Below are 24,934 nucleotides of genomic sequence, written 5' to 3'. Positions count from 1 at the left end.
ACAATCCATGGAAAAAATCAGAAATGACTCTTTCTGAAGTTTCAGTAGTTGACTACATTGTTGTGCCTCTCTTAGTAGTATGTTCATGTCCCCTCTCCAGTCACTGTTATTGTATTGGATCTTTCTGTGCTAGATTGGTCCAGATTCAACAAAGGAACATAGTAAGTTTCAAGGAGGGTTAGGCTTAGGATTAGAGCATTCATTTAGGGTTAGCATTAAAATGATGAACTAGTGCCTACTGCTTCTTAAAACTCCTTACTCCCTAGGGCTTAATTCAGAATTTTGTTGGGGAGGAGCACCCACGAAAATAACTAGAAGCGAGACATTTCATGGGGAGACGACCTAAGCTGTAGTGTGCATCAGAGTAGCACCCATACCAGTTGCCTCTCCCAGCCCTCTGAGAAAGGGCCTAGAGTGATCATGTTCTCTACATCCAAAACCTTTTCTGTTGTTCAAAACACACCAATCATGAACTCATTTTCATTAATATTCATTTTCATTTCCTTCTTTATGATCCATTAGCTTTAAGTTATTTAATTAATCTTACAGTTTCAAATGTTGATGGTCCTTGAGTATATCAGTGTTTACTAAATCTGTTACTAACAATACAAATTACAGTTTAGGGATACTGTATTTTGAAGTTTTTCAAAGTTCTTGTTTCCCATATTATTTATATCTGAAAGTCTTGTAAAAATATTCTATTTATTTTCTTTCAAGTAAGTTATTAGCTAATGTGGAAATATCTTATATATTGGATAATGACACTTCATTAAATCTTTGTTTTCTAGATCTTACAGTCTCTTTCTGCACCTACAAAAAATTTAGAGCAGCAGGTAAATCATAGCCAACAGGGACATGCAAATGCCGTGTTCTTTAGTCAAGTAAAACTAACTCCAGAGGCACATTTGTTACAACAGCAACATCAGACACAGCAGCAACAGCAGCAGCAGCAACAGCAACAACATCAGACACCGCAGCAGCAACAGCATCATCCAATTTTACATCTTCAACCTCAGCAGCTGATGCAACTTCAGCAGCAGCAGCAGCAGCAACAACAACCACCACAGATTTCCCAACAACCTTACCAACAGCAACAGCCTCATCAGTTTTCACAACCACAACAGCAAGTCCATCAGCAGCATCAGTTTCCTCAGCAGCAGCTACCATTTCCACAGCAACAGTTACATCCTCAACAGCAGCTTCATCGCCCTCAGCAACAGCTACAGCAGTTCCAGCAACAGCATGCTCTGCAGCAACAGCTCCATCAGCTGCAGCAGCAGCAGCTGCAGCAGCAACAGTTAGCACAGCTCCAGCAGCAGAACCTGCAACAGCAGCAGCTACAGCAACAGCAGCAGCAACAGCAACAGTTACAGCAGCAGCAGTTACAGCAGCAGCAGTTACAGCGGCTGCACCAACATCAGCAGCAACAGCAACAAATGCAAAATCAAACAGCACAACATTTGAGTCAAACATCACAGGCCCTACAGCAGCAGGTTCCACCTCAGCAACCACAACATCACCAGCAGCAGCAACAGCAGCAGCAGCAGCTGTCACAGCATCATCAGCTCTTTGGACATGATCCAGCACTGGAGAGTAAGTAATCTTTTTTTCCTCCTATTATTGCTTTTTAAAAGTGTGAAATGCTTTGGTTATTTGAGGATGGAGATGATATCATCATCACCATCATCATTGCTATTATTCTAAATGGAAAATGTGAATCTCTTAATATAAAGAATCTACCTATCTCTGAAGGAATTGTCTGCTGCTTTAGGGCTTAAGGCCTTTATTTCAGTATTTAAATTATTAAAGTTCATATAACTATACACATATACATATATATGTAATCATTTTTTATAATCCAACCTAGAATATGAGCACTAGCTTATAATTTATAGTGGGTAGTAATAAATGATTGATTTAGCTATCTTTAATTAAGATTGCTATCTCAGTTAATTGAACTAGACATTTTTCTTGCAATAAGACTTTCTTCAAGTCTTTTAACAAAAATTCCTCCGGCTTATCAGCCCCAAAGCTAATTTACCTCTAAAATTTCAGATTTTGCTTGGTAAGATATTTTCTGTATTTGTTTATTAAATGTTTGTGAGTTAGGGGCGGCTAGGTGTTGCAGTGAATAGAGCACCGGCCCTGGAGTCAGAAGGACCTGAGTTCAAATCTGGCCTCAGACACTTAACATGTATTACCTTAGTAGCCATGGGACTTTGGGCAAGTCACTTAACGCTAATTGCCCAACCTTTCGCCCTCCAAAAAAAAATGTGGGTTTAATATATTTTGTTTTCCTGTGAAATTTGTTTTCAGTTCCAGAAGAATGTTTCTTATTGGGATGTGTATTTGCAATTGCTGATTATCCAGAGCAGATGTCTGATAAACAGCTGTTGGCAACCTGGAAAAGGGTAAGACTTGCCCCAATATTTCTTATTAAAGATTTTTTTCCTGTGGATCTGTACTTAATAGCTAATAGGTAACTTTTACCTAGCACTTTTAAGATTTACATATCACTTTACATAGGTTATTTCATTTAATCATCCCTATAAAGTAGGTATTACTTCTATCTTCATTTTACAGATAAGGGAACTGAGCCTGAGAAAAGCTTAGTGACTGAAGCTCTGAGCTGAGACCTTCTTGACTTAGTTTAGCGATTTATTCACCATGCCACCTAGACTAACTCATGTGGGTATGTTATAATTTACATAAATAACTTGTAAATGAAACAACATGATTTAGTGGTTAGAATAATAAACATAGAAGCAAGAAGGATCTGTTTTTTTAAATTCTAATACCAGCATTAGCTCTGTGGCCACTCCTCTCTGAGCCCCAAGGTTTCCTCATTTGTAAAATGGAGGTAATAATACAAATCTCAATAACAAGGCTCAAATCAGATTATTATTTGTAAAGCACTTTGCACACCTTCAAGGGTAAGATTGTATGTAAGGTTTTTAAAAATTATAAATGTTTATTTTATTTTTTATTTTATTTTTTTGCTTTTTGAAGGGCAGTTGGGGTTAAGTAACTTGTCCAAGGTTACATGGCTAGTATTTTTGTGTGGGTGTTAAGTGTCTGAGGCCAGAATCAAACTTGGGTCCTCCTGACTCCAGGGCCTGCGCTTTACTCACTGCGCCACCTAGCCGCCCTCATAAATGTTTATTTTAAAAGGAGAAAGATATAGGGGTCATATAGATAGATGATAAAGATGGGAAGCAAACTAAAATGAAGTATAAGGTTTTTTTTTAATTATTTGAATAAAAATGTAAATGACATGGAACTGAAGTTTGCAAAGCATTATTAATAAAAATTAGCCGTAATTTCTTTTTGCTGTTATTACAATTAATGGAAATAATCTCAATAGTAGTCTGTTCACTCATAAAACATGGTTATTTTTATGTGACTTTGTGTAGCTATGGTGAGAAACCGTTAACCAGGCAGTGATCAGTAGCTTGACAATAAGCTATTTTCTATTTAGCTATGACCATTAAAAAATTATACGTATTCATTTTACTTTAGTAAAAATTGAGTTGAAATATTTAAGTATTTACTTTAACATTCTATCCATTTCTAAGCATAATGCTTTGAATATTCCAGTTGAGTAATTGAATTCTTATTGTTTAAGGAGTAATTGGAAAGCTTTTTGTTTCAAACTTCGGAAATCTAAAGTCTATTCGCTTTACTAGCAAATTAGCAACTAAGAGTATCCTGAATCTGATTGGATCTTTCTGTGGTGGTTGGTAGATCAAGTAGTGGGTGCCTTTGGGTTCTTATTCTTGAATTGTAGACACAGATAGAAGATATGGGAAATAGGGCTGCATTTGTATAGAACTCAGGATCAAAGATATTTTATGTTTGTCTAATGAAATAAATGCTTTTTTAAAAATGTATTTTCTTGTTTTGCTTTTTTCCCCTGAAGTAATGATGTCCCTATCATTCCTCTCCTCACAATCTAAGTCAGATTCATAATTAATTTAGGTTTTGTTGTATTGTAGTTTAGAAATATCTTACAACTTTTCATGTTTTGCATATTTTGTAAAAATTTATCATGTAAATATGAAGTGTTATTCCTACAATAAATTTATTGACTGACATTTATGATTGGTTGACTACTAAAAGATATAAATTGGGGATTTCTTGGGTGACCAGATAATACAAGCACATGGTGGCTCTGTGGATCCTACGTTTACAAGCAGATGTACACATCTTCTTTGTGAAAGTCAAGTCAGTAGTATGTATGCACAGGTAAGTAAATAAAACAAAAGGTGATAATGAAAAATGTCTAATACTATAGTTTTACTGGCATAAAATACATGGTTTTGGTCAATTTTTATCATTTTTGGGAAAGGATCTTAATTACATTCAGAAGAAAAAACCTTCTGTTTAATAATGAATTTCTGTAGGTACCTAAAGTTGCTCCTGTGGTATACTGTTGGTGAGGGAGAAAGGAAGGAGAAATTCCAGGTAATCTTTTAGCTGTGGTGGGAATGAATCCCTATTATTTGCTGAAGCATCATGGAATTCCAACTGATTGACTAAATGGTGGGTGGGAATAGGCACTTTTTACTGCTTGAAAGATTGTATGTGGAGAGGTAAGTGTGGATCCATGCACTTTCAGGAACTTTAAGAGTTTCATAGAGACTTACGTTTTGGGTCAGAATCTGTACCATTCTTACTAGTTATTCCTTCGTTTCCCCGATAATAAGACACTGTCTTATTAATTTTTTGGACAGAAAAACACCAGAGGGCTTATTTTCAGGGGAGGGCTTATTTTAATGAACATTGACAGCAATTTTAATAAACAGGTAAATGTGAACAAAAATATGTACCTTTATTCAATAAGCAAATCACTGGGGAAGAACAGGATGACGCGCTCACTGCTGCAGCTCTGATTGGATGCAGCTCAGAGCGCGGCGTGCGTTTCACGGGGGGTGGGGGGGGACGGTGCATAGAGAGGATACCGTAATGTAGCGTGTAGCGCAGGGGATCACCTTCACTACAGTAGCAATCTCAATAGGGCTTATTTTCGGGGGAGGGCTTATTTTAGAGGATAGGTCTTATTATCGGGGAAACACGGTAATTTCACTGTCTTGGAGAAAGCATACCCATTGTATATCTGTGTAGCAAACGTCCTTGCAAATTCTGCCTTTTTTTCCATGTAACAGCCAAGTCTGAATTTGTAGAAATATTTGAGTTTTTTTTTCTCAGTAATTTTTTGAAGATTGTTGTTGAGCAGAATTTTTTAGGGGCAGAGGTTAATTGAGGGTCTAAACTCAATATCTTTATCTCATTAGAGAATAGGGAAATATTGTTGTGTTAATTTAGTTGAAATAGTCACAATCATTGTCTCACTAAATGAATTTTAAAAATCTCTTGATCTTTCCTTAGTTTAATTGTAGCTTCTTATAAATTTTGAAAAGTAAAATCTCATCAAATGAACCCAAATTATCCAACTACATTGTTAAATCAAATGCATTAAAAAAAAAAAAAACTAGTGTTTTAGTCCTTTAGGTCCTTAGCAAGTCCCATAGCATTTCTTTGGTTATGGCCTTCCAAATAAAGGTCATAGTTACACAAATATAAGACAGTGGTAGTTAGTGGTTAGTCCTATAGTAAAGATTCCAAAATTTTATGTTTGACAGGCGGTGAGAGAAAGAAAAAGGTGCGTCACTGCACATTGGTTAAATACAGTTTTAAAAAAGAAGAAAATGGTACCACCTCATCGAGCCCTCCATTTTCCAGTGGCATTCCCACCAGGAGGAAAGCCATGTTCTCAACACGTAAGAGAAAACTTCAAGTTAAATGTATATATGTATTTTAAAATAATCTACTGTACCTCTCCTAAAATTCTATTCCAGTTAATACTCCTTTTCTACACTCTCTTGGGCTGCATTAACTTAGGAATCCATTGGTTGCAATTTGGAGGAAGTACTTACATAGATACAAAATGATAGATGTTTTTGAATTATTGAGTTAAGTATAGCAAAGTTGGCTATATCTCATATTTGCTTTTGGTATCTCTTATTCCTGACATTCATTCTTTTCTTTTTAATAATTACAGCTGGCATTTTTGTAAGACTTAAAAGGTTTGCAAAACACTTTATACATATTATCTCTTGATCCTCATAGCTCTGGGAGGTAGATGCTATTACAAGCACTTCTATTTTAGGGGAGGCTGTTAGACAGAGGTTAAATGACTTGCCCAGGGTTATACAGCAGGATTTGAAATCAGGCCTTCTTGATTCCCGGGTTTAGTGTTCAATCCACTATGTCACCTTCCTTTAGATTTCTTTGTATCATCTTTAGTACATAGATTCCATCTAGTCTTGTGCATACTTAGTAAAGACTTGTTGATTGATTCTCTGAAAACTTTCACTTCAGGTTTTTAGATTGTTGATTGCTCCAAAAAAGGTGGTGTTTTTAGGGATACTTTCTATCACATGATTAAATAGCCATTTTCTCATTCTCTTTTTAAAAATTCAATTCTAATATGTAGAGTTAGAAAAAATATTTTCATTATAGTCATTGATTTCTTTTTGAATGCTGTATTCATTACTTTGACCATTACTGCAAATCAGAATTCTTAAATATTGACTTGTACTGATTAGCATATATGTTGTCACACACCCCATTAGAATGGGGAAACTCCTTGAGGGCAGGTAATGTAATTCCTTTTTCTTTGTATCCCCAGCACCTGCTGTAGCCAACATAGTAAACACTTAACAAATGTTTGCTGATTGATTCATAATACTGAAATGTTTTCAACTATGTCTCCAAATTCTGTGTATTCCTGCAACTTAAAAAAAAAGTTATACTTTGGGGTTTTATTGTAATGGTTTTTACTTTTTTCAACAGATTATTTCAGTGACTGGATTTGTTGATGGTGACAGAGATGACTTAAAATTAATGGCTTACCTGGCAGGTGCCAAATATACAGGTTATTTATGCCGTAGCAATACAGTACTCATATGTAAAGAGTAAGTGACTTAATGGAATTATTTTCAGTTTGATTCTCCCAGAAAACTATGTATATTCTTTTTTTTTAATAATTTTTTTTTTGCTTTTTTTTTTTTTTTTGAGGGGGAAGACAGGGCAATTGGGGTTAAGTGACTTGTCCAGGGTTTCATGGTTAGTAAGTGTTAAGTGTCTGAGGCCGGATTTGAACTCAGGTCCTCCTGACTCCATGACTGGTACTCTGTTCACTGTGCCAACTAGCCACTCCTGTGTACATTCTTTATATAGTATATATTTCACAATTCTATTTTTCCTACTATAACAAAGTTCTCTCTGTTAAGGATACCACTATGCTTCTAGTTAGCAAGGATCACAAACTCAAGTCATTTTGGATTCTTGCTCACTCTCACCCACCATGTCCAGTCAACTGTCATCTTGGCAGTTTTACATTCACATCTCCTCACATCAGTCCCTTTCTCTCTACTTAAACCATCACCACCCTCATCATTATTGTAGTAGCTTCCTAATTGGTCTCATTTCAGTCCATCATCCTTACAAATGTTTGTAATCATTAAGGAAATGATTTTCCTTAATTACAGGTATAGACATTTCACTTTCCTCCTTAGAAAACTCCATTGGCTTTCTCTTGCTTCTAGGATTAAATATAAGCATCTCTGTTTACCTTTTACAGCCTAGCACCAACCTACATTTTCTGCTTAATTGTATATCACTTTACTTTGTGCCCTCTACAGTCTAGCCATTCTCTGTTATTTCTCACCGATGAGAAACTGATACTCACCAGATGCTCATAGGGACTCTGTTTCTCATCTCACACTTTTATACAGGATGTTACCTGGGTTTGGAATCTACTACTTTCACATCTTCACCTCTTAGATTTCTTTCTTTTTTTGCTTTTTGGAGGGCAATTGGGGTTAAGTGACTTTCCCAAGGTCACACGGCTAGTATTTGTGTAAAGTATGTGAGGCTGGATTTGAACTCAGGTCCTCCCGACTCCAGGGCCAGTGCTCTATTCACTGCACCACCTAGCCACCTCAACCTCTTAGATTTCTTATGGAGTGAGCTCATAGCTACATTAACCCTTTTTTTTTGATCGCCCCAGTAGCTAATGCCTTCCCCATAAAAAGTTACTTTGCATTTATTTTGTATATATTTTTTATGTTTAGTCACATACATACACTCTCTATCTCTCTCTCTTTCTCTCTCTCTCTCTCTCTCTCTCTCTCTCTCTCTCTCTCTCTCTCTCTCTCTCTCTCTCTCTCTCTCTCTCTCTCTCTCTCTCCCTCTCCCTCCCTCTCTCTCTCTCTCTCTCTCCCTCTCCCTCTCCTCTCCTCTCCCTCTCCCTCCCCCCCTTCCCCGCAATAGAATTTGAAAGCAGTAAAGTTTCATTTTTGGCTTTGTAACCCCAATTTCTAGCAGTAATGCCTGCCACATAGAAAATGCTTAATAAAATGCTTGTTCATTGATTGATTTGAACAGAAACCCAAGTATAAAAGTAATACTTTTAAAAAATAAGTTAATAGTAAAAATGCTTATAGTAATGGTTGTAGACATAGCTATAAGAGGTGGATTTTAGTTAGATATCAATAATAGAAAATGAAGTGAAAGTAGGACTGCCAGAAATTAAATTGGGGATCTGGTATTCCAGTATGAATTTTGTAGTGTGGATTGACTATTCTGTTACTAAATTACTGTTTTAATTTTAACATGACTTATTTAATATTTTCAACAATGTTAAAAAGCAGAATTCTATTGTTGTTATAATAGAGTGAGAACTATGAATTGTTTTGGTAAGAACTTAAAGTATCTGATAAACTAATTTTCTCCCTATATGCAAAGGCCAAGTGGTTTAAAATACGAAAAAGCCAAAGAGTGGAGGATACCGTGTGTGAATGCTCAGTGGCTTTGTGACATATTACTTGGGAACTTTGAGGCCTTGCGGCAGGTGCAGTGCAGCCGCTACACAGTGTTCAATCTGCAGGATCCATTTGCTCCTACTCAGCATTTAGTTTTAAATCTTTTGGGTAAGTAAAAATTCAAATAATTCAAATTATAATTAATTCAAAGAATTAAATACAAAGTGTTATGGAATTATTGAGAACAAATAAAAATTTAGCAGTGAAAACTGATCATACTTCTCTTTATCCTCATATCTATAAGACTTTTTCTAATTTCCATCCCATAATTAGCTAAAAGTTGCTTAACTTTGAAATCTTAACCATATTAACCAGTAAATTTGGCTTTATGAGCTTTTTGTTTCTCCCTGCAGAGTTCTTGTGCTTCGTTATTATTTTTCTATCTTTGAATTTGTAGGACTCATAGAAATTATCTTGTCCAGCTTCCCACTTAGTGTAATAATTTCCTCTCCAACCCTTCAAGAAAAATTGTCTTCTAACCTCTGCCTAAATATTTTTAGCAATGGAGTTAGCTATTTGAGAGGGCTCTCCCCAGCTATTTTTAGATAGCTATAATTCATAGCTTCTTTATGTTGATCCAACATCTAACTCTGTGATTTCTATTATTTGTCCTACTTCTACCCTTTGAGAGTACACAGAATAAATCTATTCCTATTTTCACTTAGTAATAACTCACATTTTCAGTGTTACTTATAGCTTTGTGAGGTAGACAGTATAAGTATTACCATTATTTTACAAATGAGGAAACTGAGGCCCATAGGTTAAATGACTTACTCAGCTATCATACAGCTATTAAGTGTTAGTGCTGGGGCCTATTTGACTCCTTTTGAAATCATTCATGTAGCTACCTTTCCAAATGAAATGATGTCTCCTTTTGTTATAACTCTCATAGCACTTAGTACATACTATATTATAATTTATATACTAATTTTTGTTTGTATACTTTATCTTTCCTATTTATAAGTTCCTTGAGGACATAGACCATCTTATTTATGCTGATTGACCTTTATAACTCCTCTTAGTTCTTAGCATACAGTGTCTTACATATAGTATACACTTAATGTTGAATTGATAAATGCATCTTTGTTACCTGTGCCACACTGTTCACTCATATTGGACTTAAAATTACTTAGAACCCTTAGGGTCTTTTGCATTGATTGCTTTGTTAAGCCAGGTCTATGATCAACATGTACAATTGACCTTTGAATCTAATAATAACATGTTTTTAAATATTATGGTTTATAGTTTACAAAGCACTTTCACATATATTATCTCTGTTGTAAATACTGCTCTTGATATTTTATAGGAGTATATGTAATCTTCTTAGTGCCAACTCATTTATAGCCTTTTAATCTTTTTTTAACTCAACAGTTATACAACCTGTTAGTTGTCTAGCATTGTGTTGTAATCTGTAAATATAATATAATAGTAGTAGCCTACTTTTATATAGGACCTTTTGGTTGCAAATTACCTTTTATGTCTTTTTCCAAGCTGTTAAAATGTATTGAAAAAGACAAGATTAAGCACAGAGATTAGCAGCATTCTGCTAGAATTTTAGAGGAAGTAGATCAGTGTAAGAGAACAGTCCGCTGCCAAGTTGTACTACCTTCTCTTCCAGGATAGTGTAGAACCTCACTTTTAAGTTCTTACTTCTCTGTTGGTAGAGTCACCCCTAATGAAGATAGTGACAAAACAAGTGGGTTTTCAGAGAAGGAGAATTCTGCATGCTGAAGTCAGTGGTTTGGCTGTTAGGTCATTTCTGACCTATGTATGTTACCTGACTGTCTCAAAGGGCTTTCAGGCTTCTTTCCATAAATGACTAGAATACCTTCAAATTTTCGAGAGGGAGAGGGATGGCATTAACAGTAGAAGTTATTCTGCTGTATTCCTTAATCAGTTCATCTCACCAGTTTCTAAGAAGCCTCAGAACAATAATTTCTAGCCTCTTGAAGACCTTCCCAGTCATTTGATAGTAGGGAAATTTGCCCAGGCCTTCTGATTAGAGATAGTTTGACCCTGTAGTTAAATAGTATTTTGCCTCCTTCTGATACATGGTGAAAATACATTCCCTGGATGTGTTTATACTGAGGTTATTTCTGATAATTGCTAAAATTTAGTAAGAGTAGATTTCATAAAAAAATAAATGCAATATAATGTATTTTTCTTTATGTGTAAAGAGATTTTCTCTTAAATTATGTTTTTAGTAGTGGTAATATGGGGAAATATCCTGCTCATTGTTTAGTGGCTTCCATTTAGAAATGGCTTACCCAGGCGTTAAGATGTAGGTGGTAGCTTTAAACATAAAGTTTATTGACATAGAGGCCATCACAGACTCATTGGCATTAGATTGTAACCACATGGCCTGGCCAGTCATAGAAAGAACATGAATGTACTACATGTTTATATGAAGGCTTCTTTCTTATAATGATCTGATTGTAAGATCTTACATTTCTCTCTTAGATGCATGGAGAGTTCCATTAAAGGTATCAGCAGAGCTATTAATGGTATGTTGTTAATAACCACACTTTGTTTTCCATTATTTTAATAATTTATTGAATATTCTAAGTTATAGATTCATGGAACAAATTAAAACAGATTAAATGATAGCAAATATATTACACATAACATGATAGGTTAGTAGAACCAAGTTATTTCTAGCAGCTGTTTCTCCACGTCAGTGTGTATTATGTTTTAATTATTGCTAATTAAATATTGGGTTTAAAAAAATAACTTGCATTTCCTTGTCATGATTAGTTAATTTTAGGATTAGCACTGGATTTTTTTTTGCATGTTTTCTTGTAAAATCCATCTATCTGTGTGTGTGTATACATATATATTTTTTTTGCTTTCTTTTTCCTTTTTCCCCTTTTATTTAGTACTTTATTTTTACCCAGTTACATGTAAAAAGTAATTTTTAACATTTATTTTTAAAACTTTGAGTTCCAAATTCTCTCTCTTCTTTGTCCTCCCTCCCTCCCGTCTTATTTTTTTATTGCAGAATTCAGAGTTTACATTCATTGATTCTTTTTCACATTTTCCCTGTCATATAGGTAGGGGACATGGATTATTCTCATTTTGTACAAGTACATAAAATGAATTTGTCATTATGAGCAAATAACAATTGGCCTAGAACCTGTTCTTTCTAATCTAGTGTTCTGGTTACTGTATTATTTTAAGTGTGATCTTGGGACCACTGTTGATCTTTGAGCGTCTTATGAGTAATCTCTGTGAGTGTCATGTTTTATTAATGTTTATACCAACATGACGGTGTTTATCTTTTTTTGTTTTGTACATAAATGACTATTACATTTGATTTGTCATCAGAGGTAGTATAATTTTTCTGACAAATAACACTTTATGATTGCAGAACACTTTACAACAACCTTGTAAAGTATAGCTAGTACAAATATCATTCTCATTTTACAGATGAAGAAACTGAGACAAATTAAGTGATTACCCACATTCATATAACTAATAAATATCAGAACCAAAATTCTAACCCAGATCTCCTGACTCTTAGGTTGATCTTTTCATTCCCAATATGCTGCCAACCTGAAAATCAGATAGGTGAGGTGAATCATGGTCATCAGAGTCTTTATCCTAACAAGCACAAACTTTGTCTCATATGTGTATTTATCTGCTTTTGGAAGCTCTCTGGCATTTTTTTCATTCTTAAAATTATAACAGTTCTTATAGTGTATGTAATAAAGTACTTTTCAAACTTTAAAATGCTATGTAATTTTTCTTTATTGGTCTGGAACTTTTTTACAGATACTTGCACTGTGTCCCAGCCATTAGAACAAGACGAATTGGGTAATGTTTAATTAGTATTACCTTTAAATTTCATTTCCATTTACTTTGTAGTCACTTTGGAGACCTGGTAGATCTTGAAAATTAAAAATATATATACATAAAGCATACTTTATTTAGGGATATAAATGTATTTAACCAGAATATTTTAATGGGGGAAAGCCCTTTCAAAATCACCATTGGACAATGTACTGCTTGAAATTTTGATGTTAAATAATAAAACCTTTTCCTTGTTTTTTTTTTTTTTAAACAAAAAAACCTCAAAATTAGATGAAACTTCTATCATGAAAATATCAAAAATATATGTGTGGAGAGAGGTGAATGGCATTGTTTCTGAAAAGATTATGTAGTAAAATATAAGCTCCTCCCCAATACCTAGCACAACACCTTGAATGTAGTAGGTACTTAATCTTCTCAGTTCTAGTTCCTAGCATGTAGTAGGTACTCACTTAAGTATGCACTTGATTTGTAAAGGAAAAAGAGGGAGTAAATAGGTCATTATAGAATTTGTGATTAGCATAAGGAGGATGGCTGTATATCAGCTGTTTGTGCAGTAAATATTTATTGAGTGTCTATTATGAGCAAGTTACTGAAACAGTCCCTGCCCTCCAGGAGTTTGGATTCTGGCAGGAAATAACAGACATAATGAAACAAATATAGCATGTGTATGTGCAAAGTCATTTTGGAGTAAGAGAAGCACTAACAACTGGGAAGATCAGGAAACACCTTGTATAATAGGAGATGGGGTATTAACATCATCACTCTTAAAAAGAGGCTTCTTGATCCTGGGGACGGCCTCTGAGAGGCAGGAAATGGAATGTTTTGTTTGGGAATAGAAGATATGGGCAGTTTAACAAGGATATAATGAGTGTAAAGGAAAGTTTTGTGAAATTAGCCAAGAAAGATAGGTTGGAGCTAGGTTGTGAGCAGATTTAAATGTCAAATAGAAGAATTTGTATTTTATCTTAGAGTTAATAGGGAGCCTCTTTGTTTTCTTTTGTTCTTTTAACTTTTCTCGATTAACAAGCATTTATTTACTCTCTCTTCCATCTCACCTCTGAGACTCAGTTCATAACCCACCTTCTCCAAGAGTCCTTTCCTAGCATATCTTGTACTTTCCTTTTCCCCACTGCTAGTGCCTTCCCTTTGATATTAATTCTCATTTAATATGTATATGCTTTTTTTTTTTAACAATATATCTTGTTCATACTTGATTGTTTGCATACTTCCTCCCCCATTAGATTGTGAGCTGGAACATGTTTTTGACTTTCTTTATAGCTCCACCTTTTTTTGTAAAGCCTCTGCCCTGGCACTTAATAAGTCCTTTTTGACAGGACTGAAGCTTGGCTTTATACTATTTGTGTAAATGTATAATACATATATACAGGTATATTCCTAGATATTTCATATTTTCAGGTGATGCCACCATCATTCAAAGTGGTTTGTAAGTTTTCGTTTATCAATGTATATAAATTAATATAATACAGTAGAAATTCTAAATAGTTGTCTCCTGAAGGCTTTTCTTATACAGATGTCCACCTTAAAATTAGGATCTACTTTAACCTCCAGTAGATAGATTTGTACAATGAGTTTGTCAGATTAGCTGATTGTCACCTTGGAAGCCAGGAGGGCCTAGACATGAGGGGATGAAGTAGGGGAACAGGATTAATCTAAGGAAGAAGAAAGCATGGCTTAGATGTTTACTTGAATCCAAATCTAACAGTTGATTGTTGATACAGCATAACACATTTTTGAGTTAATGAAATGTCAACTCATAGGTTCATACACTCACATAATGCCAGAAGTTGGAGAAAGGAAGGAAGAAAGTAAAGTCCCAAGAACATTATATGTGGTGACTACAACAGTGTGAAAAATAGTCAATGTAGAGAGGCAACAAAACTCTGGTCAAATATAATTGTTAGTGGTAGTGTACTATATACAGTTATCCCTTTCTTACTATAATTTTCCTCTTCCTCTGGGTTGGCATAAGAAATTACACAGGAGTTATGTGGAAGCTGCAGATGACATTCCAAGGTCAGTAGGCAACACAGAAAAAGTTAAGTACTTCAGAAATGCATAAAATATATGTGTAGTACTAAATAATATAGTTTATGACAAAATACTTAACCTGAATTTTACAGTTAGGTACTGTAAACACCCCATAAAAGAAAAAACAAAAATTCACACATCTTCTCTGGTAAAAAAAGGGAGGGCTAAAAAATTTTATGTGAAGTTGGAGGTGAGGCAATGGTGAGTATTGTCTGAGAAATATTTCCAAACAGAATGTCAATAAATAAAGTCATTTAGAATAAAGGAAAAAATGGTGCAGTAGTTAAGATACGAATTGATGAGGATGATGCATAGGTTCATGGCTCTCATAATGGAAAGGAAAGGAAAATAGCTTCTGCTATTAAGAAGGAAAGCAGGGTCACAGAGCTCCTGATAGTAATTTAATGATTATATGCAAGATGAATGAACTTGTGCTTTCATAGGGAAAAAGACTCTGATAACCATTACCCCCAAACTACCACCGTTTTTTGGGCACACAAACACTTCCATAGAATTAATTGGGGAAAATGGTGTTATTTCTAACCATCTCTTATAACAGTATAGTGGATTCAAGAATTATTTTAACTTGGTAACAGTATAAGAAGGGAAAAGTTGAAGATGACTCTTAGGTTATATATTTTTTAACTTTTAAAATCTTAAAAATTTTTCTTCTAATTTTTGCTTTGCTTGTCCAAGCAATATATTTTGCTGTTATGGCTCTTGTATGTTTGCTTGTTGAAAAATATACACATAAACCATTTTTTAAAAAGCCAGCCTCTCTAATTATTTGTAAATGTATGATTTAAACAAAATGTTTTAATTATAGGGTATGCGGTTACCTCCTAAACTGAAACAGAATGAAGTAGCTAACATCCAGCCTTCTTCCAAAAGAGCCAGGTAAGGACAGTTTTAAATTATTGTTGCTGCTTTTCATTGTTGAATAATCTTAGGTATATTTTAGAATGACAGCACCTCTTGAAAATCTGAGTATTTGTACCAAAATTTCATTAGTTTACACTTAGAGAAATTTTCATTCAGTGTTTTAGAATACATTTTCACTCATTTTACATCTTTCCTATGCATTATCAGCTCTATCTCATTTTATAGTTAAAGAACTAAAGTTGACATAATGGTCTAGGGCACCATTTTCTTTTCTTTTCTTTTCTTTTTTTTTAAAGCAATTGGGGTTAAGTAACTTGCTCAAGGTTACACAGCCAGTTATTTCTGGGTGTGGTGCTAAGTATCTGAGGCCGGATTTGATCCAGGTCATCCCGACACTGGAGCCGGTGCTCTTACTCGCTGAGCCACCTGGCCGCCCCTAAGCAATTGGGGTTAAGTAACTTGCTCAAGGTTACATGGCCAGGTGTTTCTGGGTGGGTGCTAAGTGTCTGAGCCCTGCATTCGATCTCCAAGTCTTCTCAACACTGGAGCCAGTGCTCTTACTCACTGTGCTACCTGGCCGCCCCTAGGGCACCATTTTCCAACCAGTTATTTGTTCTGAGACAATGTCCTGTTGTTCTGAGTTTACTGGTTCTCCTCTTCCAATTTTTGACCAGGAAACTTGAAGTGGTGGAGAGAGGAAGAGGAGGAGAAGGGGTGTGTGTGTCTGTGTGTGTGTTTAGTGGAGAGAAGGGGGGCTGCTTGGTAAGTTCTCAGGTTTGTCATAGATTGAATATGTTTAGAAAACCTTGGCCTATAGTGACATAGTACTGATAATTTAAGAGAAGACAGAACTACAAATAATATATTTAAAAAGTTCTGGTGACTCTCTTCTAAACCTTTTAGAAGTTTAAGGAATGGTTTGAAGTATGGTTATGTGGCATAAAATGGATTTAATATATTTTATCAGTGTAATTTGTATCACTTTTTAACTTTTGTTTCTATTTTTACTTCTTTGAGGTTTCATTTACCTTTTCCCTTTTATATATTCAGTGACAAATTAAGAACAGACAGAATCAAAATATAGCATAATTCAAAATATAGCATTTACCAAGTGTAATTCAATAATCTCAAAGTACTACCCCACCCCTGGACATTACATTCATTTAATCAGTCACTTGAAGTCCCTCTTCTCAAATACTACTCCACCCCTAGGCTGTACATTCATTTAGTCCATCACAAAGCCCCTCTTCTCAAATGGAGATTAGTTTCCAATCATAAGTAAAGTACATTCATTTGTTCAATCACAGAACACAAAAAGGTCAAAAGTTCTCCACCCTTGGGTCACAGTTGAATCTACCCCAGAGTTACAACAAGCTTAAGCACAGCATTTAATACCCAAAGAGAGGTCTTTTCTTCATCTTGACACAAGGCAAGTTCTCAGCAATCTTTGTTCCTGGGGAGACAAAGCCTAGCAAGGCCACAAGATACATTGCCAGTGTCTTCATTAATTCATTCTCTGTCTGCAGAACAGTCCTAGGACCCCTGAAAACATTAACAAAACCCTCTTCCAGGATTTCTGTAAACATACAAGAAAATCCTTCTTCAGGGCTTCGGAACCAACAGCAAGGTTCCAGAACCTCTGCAACAACAGCACTGGCCTTCACCAGTGGACAGAATTCACTCTCTGTCTGCAGAACAGTCTCAGTAGCTCTGAACCAACAGCCAGGTTCCAGGCCTCTGCAACAACAGCACTGTCTTTCACCAGTGGACAAATCTGGCAAAACAACATCAAAATAGACAAAGTACCAGCATAACAACCATGTCTCCTCAGTCCTTGGCAGCTCTGGGTGGTAGCTCTCAAAAGTCCTGGGCAATTCAAAGTGGCCCTCAGCAATCCTCTCAGTCTCTCTCTGCCTCCAAGATACTGCTTCCAAAAAGTTCTTCTGCCTCTCTCTTTTCTTGTGTCTCTCTAAATTTACGTCACCAGCTCCTCCCAGTTCAGCCCTCTCTTTTCAGCCCTTTCTTTTCATGTCAACAAGTCCATCCCACAAGTGGGATTCACAAGCTCTGGGTTTTAACACAATCCAATTTGAAAACCAAGCCAATACAGGGGGATCTTTATATTCCATTACTATTACAGTTGTATTTTTTTTTTATGTAAAATTTTAATTGTGTTAACAATTCTCTTTAGGAGAATGCTTGGAGTATCATAACTAAAACTTTTTTTAGCATTGAATTTTTAAAAGTTCACAAGTTATCTTATTGCACCCTAGATTAAGAAAAGTTTTAGGGATAATCTAAAATTTATTAATAAGAAATTTTGATTCAGGGTAAGTAGTTTTAATGTTTCCTGAAAGATTATCGAAAACTAAACTCAAGTATGAGCTATTGGGAGGTATAAGAGCAATTCGTTTCTTTTTGGGTTGAAGCTGCAGTCTGTCTTTTTTCCTTCACTTCTTACTGCTATTGATCTAAAGCAGTACAGTTTAAATGTGAAGATATGTACAAAAGAAACAAGATCACTATTTGTATAGCTTTGTAAAATGAATACAAACTCAATAGATTCTAAGTTTTTTATTTAACTAAAATTTGGCACCTCCTCACTTTTTAAAAAAAAATTAAGGCTTTTTTGTTTTCTTAGAGGCAGTAGTAATAGAGAGTTTGTTATAACTTAGAAATTAATTCCACCTCATGGTTCATACCAAATTGTATTTTTTGGTGGTGTTTTTTTTTTTTTTTTGGCAACTGAAAATCAAGCTAGGAAATAAATTCTAAGATAATAGAGAAAGAGTAAAGATTTCAATGGCTTTTGTATGCATGATATACATTCATGTTATGTAGATATTTTTAATGTGAGTAGCATATGTTCCTAGTGTATTAAATAATATAATTTATTAGCTAAGTGTAAGTTTTTTTAAAGCATAAATTTTAAAATGAAAACTTTTCAGTTATGTGCATCTTGTTATTTGAGCTTCTTAAAAAGAGACACAATTATAATTTTTAACTAATGACATTTAAAAATACAACTCAGTCTGTAGAATTTGATATGTAGGAAAGAATAATTCTTCACTGTCCAAATCATTTATTTCCAGATATTTAGTTTTATTAAATCCTAGGGTCTTTTCAGTTATAGCTGTTAAGAACTATTACTAATTCCTTTCCCTCCTACTTCTCCTGTCCCTCAATATATAGGATATTTCAGACATCTTAGTGGGACTACTCTACCTTTGGGATAGCGTGTGTGGGAGTGTGTGTGTGAGGGGAGTACGTGGTTTTAGCACTGAGGCAGACTTTACAGAGTATTGATGAAAGAGAGGTACGTGTCATGAATTCAGACAAACTGTAATATGTGTTAAATCCACAGAAATCAAAACTTTAATAATAGTTGTTGTAGGACTTGGAAAAAATCTCCAGTAGTTTGTGCTTTTCAGTGTAATGAAACTCTCAAGAATTCAGAAGTAAAAAATTGAGGTATACTTTTGTCAGAAGTACAGCATGATTGTTTTTTAAATGCTGTAAATTAGGAAGACATTAAGGTATACATACTTTTATTTGTAATGTTGGGGATTATTTAATGCATGTTTCATAGGATAACTTTTGTAAAGATATTTGTAGTTTTAAGTGAAATAAACCCTTTTTTTGTATTGTATTTTGTAGAATTGAAGACATACCACCTCCCACTAAAAAGTTAACTCCAGAATTGACACCTTTGGTGCTTTTCACTGGATTTGAGCCTGTCCAAGTTCAGCAGTATATTAAGGTGAAAATTTGCTTTGATTTTTATCAGTAATAATAGAAACATAGAAATTCTCAGTGTTCTTGCTGTTGTTCGATTTGGGTTAACTATATAATATTTTACTGAATAGATTTTATCAAAAGGGAATATAGTATTGAAATAACCTACTTACTGTATTATTATTTAAGCCTGAAATATTTGCTTTCTTGTTACTAAAAAAATTTGGGCCAGATGAATAATCTAGTTCCTGAGAAAAATTAGAGGAATGTTGCTATTTTCAGACCACTGGAATTCCATTTAATAAATTATTATTCTTTTCTCTTCCATATCTTAGTAACCTAATAGAGTGACTTTCTTTTCATCTTGTATAGATATACTCAGATATTAGCCTTCTCAATAAGATCTAGCCAGTTTTAAAGCTACAATTTTAATAAAATATTTAGAAATATACTTTCTGAAATTTTTTGAGTGAATCAGTGTTTTTCTCCCCTAGTAAAATAGTATTAAACCAATGTAACATATGCTACATTCTCCTGTTTTCTTTCCTAATGCTGAATTTTAAAGACATTTTAGTATACTTTGAAGCACAGCTTAATTTTGTGCCATCTTAAGAAAATAACTATAGTCTTCATGAGTCAAATTTTTTTTAATTTCATGTTCATGTTTTTTCAGTCAATTTTCATGTCATCATTCCTGAAGAGAAGATAGCTTTTTATTAGTATTCATTAATAGCATCAAAGATATCCTCTTTATTTATTTACTTATTTTTTCCTTACGTGTAAGAGGAGTTCCAGGTCAGACAACCTAGAAATCTTTCTTACCATGAAATGGACAGTGCCATTCAAATCATTAATGTTAATCACAGATAAAATCATCAAAATGTATTATTGAAAAATATGATTGTGTATATAACCTAATGTAAAAAAGAAATTTTACATCGATATACTTAGAAACCCACTTCACTTAAAATTAAGTGACTCTAGAAGCATATATTGTTAATTTTTTCATTATTTTACCTTTCCCCCCAGTGGTATTTTTATTCTGCCTGCCGTATTGTTTTTTCCACGGCTGTGAATTATTTCATACATTTGTTGTAGTCTTTGTAATGCTTTGACTCCAGTTGAATGGAATACTTCTCTAAAATGCAAGGGTTAAAAAAAAAAGAATTTACCTAATTTTATTAGGTATGTTAACAATACTATATCATAGTCTTTTAAAAAATAAATCTGTCTTGAGATTAGACTTCATCTGTTTTACACCCCATTGATAACGTCTTTATAGATTTTAACTATTTAATTTCTGATCTTACTATGTTTGTACAACTTTTAGAAACTCTATATTCTTGGGGGTGAGGTAGCTGAGTCTGCACAGAAATGCACACATCTTATTGCCAGCAAAGTGACCCGCACTGTAAAGTTCCTGACAGCAATTTCTGTAGTAAAGCATATAGTAACTCCAGAATGGTTAGAAGAATGTTTCAAATGCCAGAAATTTGTTGGTAAGTAAAAGCACCAGTAACATTTTTTAAAATGCCAAATGCAAAAGTTTAAACCATTGGGAATTGATTTGTTCCAAAGTGTTCTAGATGTAATTATTGTATAATCACAAGCATTAAGCTTCTACAGTTGTGAATAATATGTATGGATTAGTTAAAAATCTTAGGATATTTCAAGCTTTGGCAACTCTGGCGCCTACTGCTATTTTAAGATAAATGCAATCTGGTTGATGTCCTTTTTCTGCCCTAAATAGAAGCATCACATTAGCAGTAAAAGTTTGGGAAATGTCTCAAACAGACAAGACAGACAGACACACACACATTTGTATATACACTTTGCAGATCTCTTTGTTTTACTAGAATTGAGCTTTACTTCATTTTCATCCCAACAAACATCTAATTTGTTCTTTAATCATTTAATAATCATCAGTTAACACATGAATTTTGTGTCTCAGGATTCCATTTCTTTACATTTTCAGATGGAAAAATAAAGGATTAGGAAATTTGAACAGTATTAGGAAAGAAAAATTATAATAGTATTGCTTTATTTTTTGTTAATAACATACTTGGTTACAGATTCTTCAGTGAGAGATCAAGGTAAACTGAGAGACTACTATTTCTTCACTTGTAGTCTAGTTATAAAAAATATAATTGCCAATAGAATGTAATCTTTGACCAAAGAATGACTTAGATTCTCCCTTAGGAAGGATAGGCTTAGGATACATGTAGTGTATTACCTTTCCTGGCACCTATACATTGTGGAGTATTGTGAGTGAAGCCATAGAATTTGTTAATCAGTCAATCAGTAAGCATTTAGTAATTGCCTACTATGTGCCACATACTGTACTAGGTACTGGGGATTAAAAACAAACCCCGCCAAAATGCTATAGTCTCAGCACTGAATGAGCTCACGTTTTTATTACAGGTGGCATATACAAGTGTATATAGAATAAATACACAGTAAATGCAAGGTAGTTTAGGAAGGGAAGGTACCAGCAGCTGGAGGGTGAGGGAAGAGAATCAAAAACTTAATGTAGAAGCTGAAGTTGAGTCATGAAGGAAGTAAGAAATTCTGAGGCTGATGTGGATCCAAACCTTTGGGGACAACCACTGCCAAAACAGATAGAATGTCATGCATGAATAATAGTAAGAAGACCAGTTTGTCTGGACTTGAGAGTATGAAAAAGGGAGCAGTCTGTAATGAGCCTAGAAAAGGCAGGCTGGGACCAGGTTGTGAAGGGCTTTAAAAATTAACTAGAGGACTTGTATTTACCTTAGAGACAATAGGGAGGCCCTAGAGTTTGTTGAATAGGAGTGTAGCATGATCAGATTTATATTTAAGGAAAATCATATTGGTAGCTACGTAGAGGATGGATCAGAATGGTTGAGCCTTGGCAGGGAGAGTTAATAAAGGGGCTGTCTCCCAAACAACAAGTGAAGATGTTGGAAGTAGAGCACACGGGACAGATGTGAAAGATGTGGGGGCAGAAATAGCAAGATTTGGAAATTGAATGGATATGTGGTAAGAGAGAGAGACTTGAAGAAAACCTTGACTGGGAAAGTTAGTGGTACTCTCAATAGAAATAGGGAAATTTAGAAGAAAAGTGAGTTTTGGGGGAAAGAGAATTAATTCTGTTTTGGACATACTGAATTGGAGATGTTTTGGGACATTGCTTGAAGTATCCAAAAGGCAGTTGAAAATGGGAAGGAATAGAACTCAGGAGATTGATGATTGGATTGGAAGTCATTTGTATAAAAATGAATGAATGCGTACTTGAACATATGAATAAAAAGCGTGTATTAGGCATTTGAAGTACCATGTACTAAGCACTAGGATAAGCACTTGCGATACTAGTAAACCATGGGAGGAGCTGACAGGATCATGAAGAGTAAGTATAGAGAGGGAACAGAAAAGAGCCCTGAAGTGTATGCCCCCAGGTAGGGGATATGATATGAATGTAGACCAGAAGTGAAATGCACATTTAATGATTATTACCACTATGTGTTGGCATGAAAAAAAGTACAAGGAAGACTATGTATATTGCAAGTAAAGGTGGAGAAAATCTGGGAGGTATGATAAAAAAGATCTACTATGAGGGAAACACATTTTCTAGTTTAAAGAGCAGAATAAGGTCTAGTGTTGCTGGTTTAGTTTTTATATACCCTACTTTCTGTTGCAGATTTTAGACTGTGCTCTGTTTTGACAGGGAAAGAGCTTTATAATAGCAACTGCAAATCCATTTAAAGGCATCTTTACAAAGAGATAGGAGACAGGCAGTACTTGCCATCAGCTGCCATTGCCACTTTGACCACCATCTCACCTCAGACCCTGATGGAGGTAGTCTAGGATCCTGAGTCCAGAAACTGTGGGAATAGCAATATCTCCAAAACCAGAAGACCTCTTTCCAACCCAGTCCCCAAAACCACTATCAAGAATAGAGTGAAATTGGGGTGGCTAGGTGGCACAGTGAATAGAGCACTGGCCCTGGAGTCAGGAGGATCTGAGTTCAAATATGACCTTAGACACAACACACACACACAAAAGTAGACATGTGACCTTGGGCAAGTCGCTTAACCCCAATTGCCCTCCAAAAAAAAAGCAAAAAAAAAAAGACTAGGGTGAAATTGTGGGAAAGTGACCTACTTGCCTCATCATCAACAACAACTCTCACCAACCAGTTATCAACAGGGAGGTAAAGCCTTGGAGTGGCAGCACACCACTGGTTTAACTTCCACACTAGTCCGTGTAGCCATTATTAGAGTAGGGGAAAGGGTGGCCAGCCATCCCCACCATCTTCTGCCCACAGGGCAGTCAGGACAACCTAGTTAAAGTACCAAGGCACCTTGGAGAGAGAGAGACAAAAGGCAGCACTTGCCAAGCAAGTCAAACCCCACCACTACCTTGACTATCTCCCTTCAGACCCTGAAGTTAGCCTAGGACTCAGAACTCCAAGAGTCTTGGGGATGACAGTGCTCCAACTCAGGACTTCCAGCCATCACAACCTCTTTGGAGACTCAAGTCTAGTAGATGCCTGTGCAGGTATGACAGCCACAGCTGTTGCAGGCACAGAAAAGAAAGTCCTTGTCACCACTCTTTGGCAGTGTTAGATGATTCAACATCTGAAACGGATATGGTTTTATTAGTGTAATTAACATGATTAAAGAAGAGGCATTAATATCTTTTTTGCCACTGTGCTCCCAAGGGCAATGGAACTTTTCCTTCTAACTTGGAGCTATGGTATTCGTATGTTATCTTCCCCATTAGACTGTGAACTCCTTGAGAGAAGAGACTATTTTACTTTTTTCTATGTATCTCAGCACTTGTCACGGTACCTTTTGTACATAGTAGGCACTTAATAAATTCTTTTTTCATTTTTTTACTTAAATAGTTGAGCCCTGCTATATAAAAAAGTCAGTTTCTCCTTACAGAAGGTATCTAGGAAAAATACTAGCTATTATTAGTAGTAAAGATAATACTACTGTAGCAACTGGTAACCTTTCTGAAGTACTTTACAAAGAAGAGAATTCCAGTGGTGATAAACTTTGTTTCCTGTTTTGCTTGCTTGGCACTAAGGGCCGTGGTGTATTACTAGAAATCATATCTTCTGCCATCTTTGTCATATGAGCTAAGGATTGGGACAGTGTGAACTAGTGGAAAGAATAATGAGAACACAGGTTCAGGCCTCCTTTTTGTTGTTGACTACTAGAATGCCTCTGTGTGTGTGTGTGTGTGTGTGTGTGTGTGTGTGTGTGTGTGTGTGTATATGTCATTCAGCCTCTTGGGGCCTCCTTTTCCTTGTGAAATGAAGACTTTGGATTCTTGGTGGCTTCCAAATTTTTTTTTTCACTTAAATTCTTGGAGCATTTATGATCCTGGTGTGTATTCCAGGTATTTGGCTAATAGTGGTGACCCATCTTTACTATCCTATCCATTCTTTAATATGAAGCCCAAAACCCTCAGACAGTTTAAGGGTGTACTATATAGCCATGGGTCAAAATAAAGTCAACTGTAGAGAGCAAGATGAGAGAGAACCTGGTTGAGAATGAGTTGAGGTAGAGAGACAGTTCTTTTAT

At 35.2% G+C, this 24,934-nt stretch overlaps 1 protein-coding gene across 4 annotated transcripts in view; it reads left to right on the top strand.

Annotated features, from left to right (window-relative positions):
• PAXIP1 (PAX interacting protein 1) overlaps positions 1–24,934 on the top strand; it is an 89,631-nt gene that overhangs the window by 49,049 nt on the left and 15,648 nt on the right. For 3 of the 4 annotated variants that reach the window (XM_069084382.1, XM_069084400.1, XM_069084374.1), the window contains 10 exons: positions 789–1,593; positions 2,317–2,411; positions 4,150–4,245; positions 5,643–5,780; positions 6,856–6,977; positions 8,812–8,996; positions 11,349–11,392; positions 15,574–15,644; positions 19,287–19,389; positions 20,695–20,863. In XM_069084382.1, the coding sequence (XP_068940483.1) occupies positions 789–1,593; positions 2,317–2,411; positions 4,150–4,245; positions 5,643–5,780; positions 6,856–6,977; positions 8,812–8,996; positions 11,349–11,392; positions 15,574–15,644; positions 19,287–19,389; positions 20,695–20,863 (1,828 nt within the window). The remainder of the gene's footprint in view (positions 1–788; positions 1,594–2,316; positions 2,412–4,149; positions 4,246–5,642; positions 5,781–6,855; positions 6,978–8,811; positions 8,997–11,348; positions 11,393–15,573; positions 15,645–19,286; positions 19,390–20,694; positions 20,864–24,934) is intronic. The other variant, XM_069084390.1, reaches the window with a different exon arrangement.

Source organism: Petaurus breviceps, unplaced genomic scaffold (assembly GCF_028583685.1).
Source record: "Petaurus breviceps papuanus isolate PSGF00001 unplaced genomic scaffold, PetGlider_PUasm1.0 115, whole genome shotgun sequence".
Lineage (NCBI taxonomy): Eukaryota > Metazoa > Chordata > Mammalia > Diprotodontia > Petauridae > Petaurus > Petaurus breviceps.
This window is presented reverse-complemented; position numbering and strand designations above follow the sequence as displayed.